The 5,574-nt window shown below is 45.9% G+C and overlaps 1 protein-coding gene across 1 annotated transcript; it reads left to right on the top strand.

Annotated features, from left to right (window-relative positions):
* The first annotated feature begins 127 nt into the window (after window positions 1–127).
* On the top strand, window positions 128–2,820 carry Pole3 (DNA polymerase epsilon 3, accessory subunit). Its single transcript, XM_055611624.1, has 4 exons — window positions 128–614; window positions 694–779; window positions 1,089–1,207; window positions 1,399–2,820. Exons 1-4 carry the CDS (start codon window positions 549–551, stop codon window positions 1,566–1,568), a joined length of 441 nt encoding a protein of 146 aa, XP_055467599.1. The 5' UTR covers window positions 128–548; the 3' UTR covers window positions 1,569–2,820.
* The last annotated feature ends 2,754 nt before the right edge of the window (window positions 2,821–5,574 follow it).

The raw sequence follows: 5,574 nt of genomic DNA, 5'->3' as shown, positions 1-5,574 counted from the left end.
CCAAAGCAGACACAGGGGACACCGCTAGGCTGGCCAAAGCGCAGCCTTGGCCCCGCCCACCTCCCCACCTCTCCCCGAGGCCCCGCCCATCTTGTCCGTGGAGCGCCGCCCCGCCGGCTCGATCAACGCCTGCTCCTCCCACGCCAGGCACCGGGCCGCCCCGTTGCCTAGCAGCGGCACGGGGCACGCTGGGAGAGCAGACAGAAACCTCAGAGAGTCAAAAACGTGGGTGCGAAAGCTCCAGCGATAAACACAGTGTGTAGTGAGGAAACAAGCCTGGGGAAGAACGTCAGGGAAACGGTGGAGGCGGGCGGAAACCTCCGTGGGCCGAGACCATCGCGACGAGGAAAGCTTGGCTACACCTGCGACTTGAGGCGTGGCTGAAGTAGAAGGGGGTGGGGGCTGCGCGAAGCACTGTGGGACACCAGCAACGTGGGGTGGGACGGAAGCCGCCGAGGGCCAGATCTTAGCGACGCGGGAAGTCCGGACAACAGAATTGGCTGAAGAGGAGGCCCAAGGCGGAGGAGGCTCGGGCCCCAGCGGAGGCGATGGCGGAGAGGCCTGAGGACCTAAATTTGCCCAACGCCGTCATTACCAGGATCATCAAGGAGGCGGTGAGTTTCTCGGGCTGGCGAAAGGGTCGAGGGCGGACGTGTGGGCAAAAGGTTAACAGAATCTCCACCTTCCTCGCAGCTCCCGGACGGCGTCAACATCTCCAAGGAGGCCCGGAGCGCCATCTCCCGCGCCGCCAGTGTCTTCGTTCTGTATGCCACATCCTGGTGAGCCGAGCTGAGGCGGAAGGGAGGCACAGCGGGATCCTGACCCCGCGGTCGTGGACCGGAGCCTACTGGCCCCAGTGCTTATTCCCTGCCTCAGTAGAGAGAGCGATTGACTCACAGCTCTTCTCCAGTTCTCACAAACGCTGAAGCAGGTTAAACAAGGTTTCCGTATGGGGAAGGAATGAACTGAGTTGTGTCGCTCAAAAACTCATGCATATAAGACAAATGTGGGCTTTCCCACCACACCTCTGGGTGTCTCATGGCCCACCCACTCTGAAAGCTTCTGAAGGTCTTTGCTCTTTCTTTCAGTGCGAATAACTTTGCAATGAAAGGGAAGCGCAAGACTCTGAATGCCAGCGATGTGCTGTCAGCCATGGAAGAGATGGAGTTCCAGCGGTTCATTACACCATTGAAAGAAGCTCTAGAAGGTATGCATGTGCTCTTCTGTTTCTTAAACCGTATGAAAGATGTTCATCCTTCGTTCCCTCATCACCTGTCTCCTTCAGTAATCATGATTCTACTCTGGCTAGTTGGTACCTTCTCAGATATGTGATGAGGGCCTGGTTATTCCGCCTATGCCTCGGTTGGTCTACTTATACAAAGATCTGCTTCCTTACAGCATACAGGCGGGAGCAGAAAGGCAAGAAGGAAGCCTCTGAGCAAAAGAAGAAGGACAAAGACAAAAAAACAGATTCAGAAGAGCAAGACAAAAGCAGGGAAGACGACGATGAAGATGAAGAAAGACTAGATGAGGAAGAACAGAATGAAGAGGAGGAAGTAGACAACTGAATGGAGAGAGTGGGCAGACTGGCTCGGTGGAGACCGCCTGAGATGTGTTTATGTGAAGCCCCTCCCTGCAAGGCAGAGCCATCTGCACAGGTGCCTGAGATCAAAATAAAAAACTGACCAGAAAGATCAAAGCCTGCTCTTCCCAGACACAGCATCTGAGTTCCAGAATCCTGTTTTGCTTCACCAGTCGAGGTTCTGACTTTTTAGTGTAAGGGATTCTGAATGACTACATAGTTTGCTATTGCTTGTTTGCTTAAGTATATGGCTGGCTTAACTAGCTTTTCATCCCATTTCCCTGCCCCTCCAAAAAAAGTAATAACTTCCATGTTGCCTGCTGTTTTCCAAGTCACAGAGGCACTAAAGGCTCAGGGAGGAAAAAATGGGGCTTTGATCATGGTCACCCTGTTTGATTGTACAGTATTGGGCAATAGGTATTAATGGTCAGAATGGTTGCTTTTTAGGAAATAACTAAAAAGCTGTGGGAGAATAAGGAAATCTCTTTACTTGATAGTAGCATTACTTGCTTGGGTTCTTGTTTTCTAGACTTAGCTTGTAGTCCTTTGTTGACTGCAGATATTCAGCCTGCGGGGATGGCTGCACCGCTATGAAATACACTCCAGTTCTCAGTGTTCCCAAAGGTGCCAATTCTTAAAAACAGGGGGCTTAATCTTGGAGGTAACTCAGTGCCTGCCACTGTAGGATTTAGTGCCAGCTCCTGAACAGTATAAAATTCCAGATTCTCTCTTCTTTACTCCATCTTCCAGACTTGTGGCTGCTGCTTTTCATTCCCTGAACTCATGACAAGTTCCAGAGACTTTATTAAATCCAGGCTTTTTCTCTCCATCTCTCCTGCATCTGCTTCCCAGGGCCACTTTCTCCTCCTTTTCCTTATTTCATCTTCCAGTCTAGGAACTTTGATAAGCTATGTAATATCCCAAAGTGCAAGTTCCTCAGATTCCTTAGTTCTAATCTGTCTTTTAAAAAGAATTGTGAAACACCTCTGAACCTTAAGGTAAGTGTTAAGGTTGCTCAGGAATCTAGCACCACCACTGTAGCTTTGAATATGTTGGCTCTTCCTTTTCCCCATTTAGTGCTCCAAGCACTTTCTTTGTCTTAGTTGAGCACTTGAAGCTGACAGGTAATGTAATATAGAATTAGATACTGTTAACCAGTTGAACATAGTGAAGGACTGGAGACTGTTGAGAAGATTTTAATGCTTTATACAAATAAAGAACATTCTTGTTTAAAATGATGACTCATCCAGTGTGCTTTTGGAAAGGACTCACCAAGGTGTCTGTGTGTGTGTGCGTGTGTGTCTGTCTGTGTCTGTCTGTCTCTCTCTCTCTCTCTCTCTTACACACACACACACACACACTGAATCCTGCTGCTCCTTAGATCACCACTAGATAAATGAGCATTCACAACTAAGGGCACTGCTCTTAACCACAGCCAATATTTTCTGTGATTCTCAGAGTTACTCAGTAGCTCCCACTTTTTTTTATGTATTTAATTTATGTATACAGTGTTCTGCCTCACTGTACACCTGCTCTCCAGAAGAGGGCACCAGATCTCATGTTAGATGGTTGTGAACCACCATGTAGGGATTTGAACTCAGACCTTTGGAAGAGCAGCCAGTGCTCTTAACCTCTGAGCCATATCTGTAGCCCTAGCTCCTACTTCTTAAGCTCTTCCTGTGTCTAGCATTGTTCTATGTGCTTTCAAGTATTTTAACTCCTATCAAGCAGCATTGCTGTTATCTGTTAGCTCTTAACCACAGTTCTATGTCAATTTTTAAATACAGTTTTTAAATCATAGTCAAACTTATAAATCAAATTTCACACATAACCCCAGTGATCATTTGGTTTATCAGCTTTTTCCTTCACAGCAGAAACATTCTTAATTCCCATAAGTACCAAGCTAGACCAGCCTTCAAGTCCAAACTGGAATCCTGTGACTAATTTTGAGCTCAATTTCACATCTACACTATGTACCAAGTAGAGCATCCTAGAATATAACTTTGCTTTCTGTGCGATCAAATCCATAGTTAAACCTGTTATTCAAGGCCTCTGTAAGAAGGGCTCACCCTACCATCTAATCTCTACCATAAGGCTGTTCATGAATGGAAAGAGCTCAGTCACAGAGCACTTGCCTAGCATGTTCAAACAAAGAAAGCAAACTCTTTCACATGTCTTCTGTTCATCCTGCTCAGCTGTAGAGGAATGTTAATTCAGAATGTGGCTGCTCTGGCAAGAGATCATATACAAAGACCTAGGTCTGTATGTTCCAGCTGGAATATAGACAAGCCTTTAATCCCAGGAGACAGGCAAACAGATCTCTGAGTTCAAGGCCATCCTGGTATAGCGCAAGTTTCAGGTAAAGAAAAGCTTAGGTCCACAGTATGGTGGTACACAAACGGCACTCAGGAGACAGAGGCATGGAGATCTCTGAGTTCTGGTCAGTTCTTTTTGGGTAGTTTGGTTGAGTCAATGAATTGAGAGACAGTACAGTGGAGTTGAGCTTGTGGCAGTTCAGTTCATAGAATTCAGAGGCAGTTTTTACCATTAGAGTTTTACAGAGATGGGTTGAGGAGAAAACAAGGTAGGCACAAGTGAAGACAGAATGAGGAGCCAGAAGATTAGAACATATTGCCAAAATTAGTATGAGGCCAAACAAAGCAGTCAGAGGCCGAGAAGTCAAACTGAATCAGCTTGGAGAGGAGTTTGAGCCAGAACAGCTGAGTTGAAACAGCCAGCCAGAGTTCAGAAAGAGCTAGAAAGGGTGAGATTATTCAGCAGTAAGCCTCAGAGATGTAAACATTGTAGGCCTAGATTAAATTGTACAGAGGCCAGAAGCTTCCAGGACTAGGCCTAGCTTAGCAGACAGGCAGTAAGCCTCCAAGACAACACCCAATCCCTTAAATAAATTTTAATTTTCTAAGATAAACCATTCTGGGAATGGAGATTTGGATTTAAAAGTAAAGAATTCAACATCTGAAAAGAATCTTTGAGATTAATAATCCGAGATTATTATTTTTTCCCCAATCACTCTACATCATCTCATAACGGTATCAGGATTTTGAAGGTTTTCCAGTAGACTAAGATAAGTTTTTCATCTCTTTATGAGTGCTTCATGAACAGAAACTAACCTGGGTCTGGTCAGTGGAAGAGAGGTCTTGTCTATTCAAAACTACTCTGAGGGTCTGAAGAAAATGGCTCTGCAGTTAGGAGCAATGACTGTGCCTCCAGAGTACGGTTTAGTTCCCAGCACCCATGTGGCAGCCAACAACTTCTGTAGCTAGCTTGAGAGGATCCGTGCCCTTTTCTGGCCTCCTGTCACTGCAGGAAGGTGGTGCATAGCCGTCCATGCAGGCAAAACATCCATACGCCTGTGCTTTAGCCCCCTATTTTTACCTTTGGGAAGTTGAGGCTCTTTAGAAATTCCTTAGTAACTTATGATTACTGAGATCCAGTGGTCTTTGGCTTTCTGGTTTTGTTTTGGTAAACTTTGTAAATGGTTAGGATAATTTTAGGTTTACAGAAAGGTTACAGTGAGTGCAGTTCCCACACCTTCACCCAACTTCTCATATTACAATTCTAAGTGAAAATTTTCTAGTGAATTTTTTAAATCCAAAATGCCTTTCACAGATCATAAACATTTTAAGTGAAGATTTGGTGGCACTTAGGACATTTACTGTATTACACAACCACCCACTTCTACCTTCAAAATAATCTCATCACCTCCTCCCCAGTAAACAGTCACTCCCCAAGCCTCCTCCACTCAAGGCCCTTACCATCCACCACCAATCTTTGTCAAAGCCCCATAAACCTTAGTTTGTTTTTGTTGTTTGTTTAGTGAGACAATGCATCACTATACAGTAGCCCTGGCTGGCCTGGAACTCACTTTGTAGCCCAAGTTAGCCTCAAACTCACCTAACTCAGCCTCCCAGTGCTGGGATTAAAGGTGTACATTACCAACTGCACTCCGTTTGGTCGTACTCATCTAATGT

This window comes from Psammomys obesus, unplaced genomic scaffold (assembly GCF_907164565.1).
Source record: "Psammomys obesus unplaced genomic scaffold, mPsaObe1.curated_primary_1811, whole genome shotgun sequence".
Taxonomy (NCBI): domain Eukaryota; kingdom Metazoa; phylum Chordata; class Mammalia; order Rodentia; family Muridae; genus Psammomys; species Psammomys obesus.
This window is presented reverse-complemented; position numbering and strand designations above follow the sequence as displayed.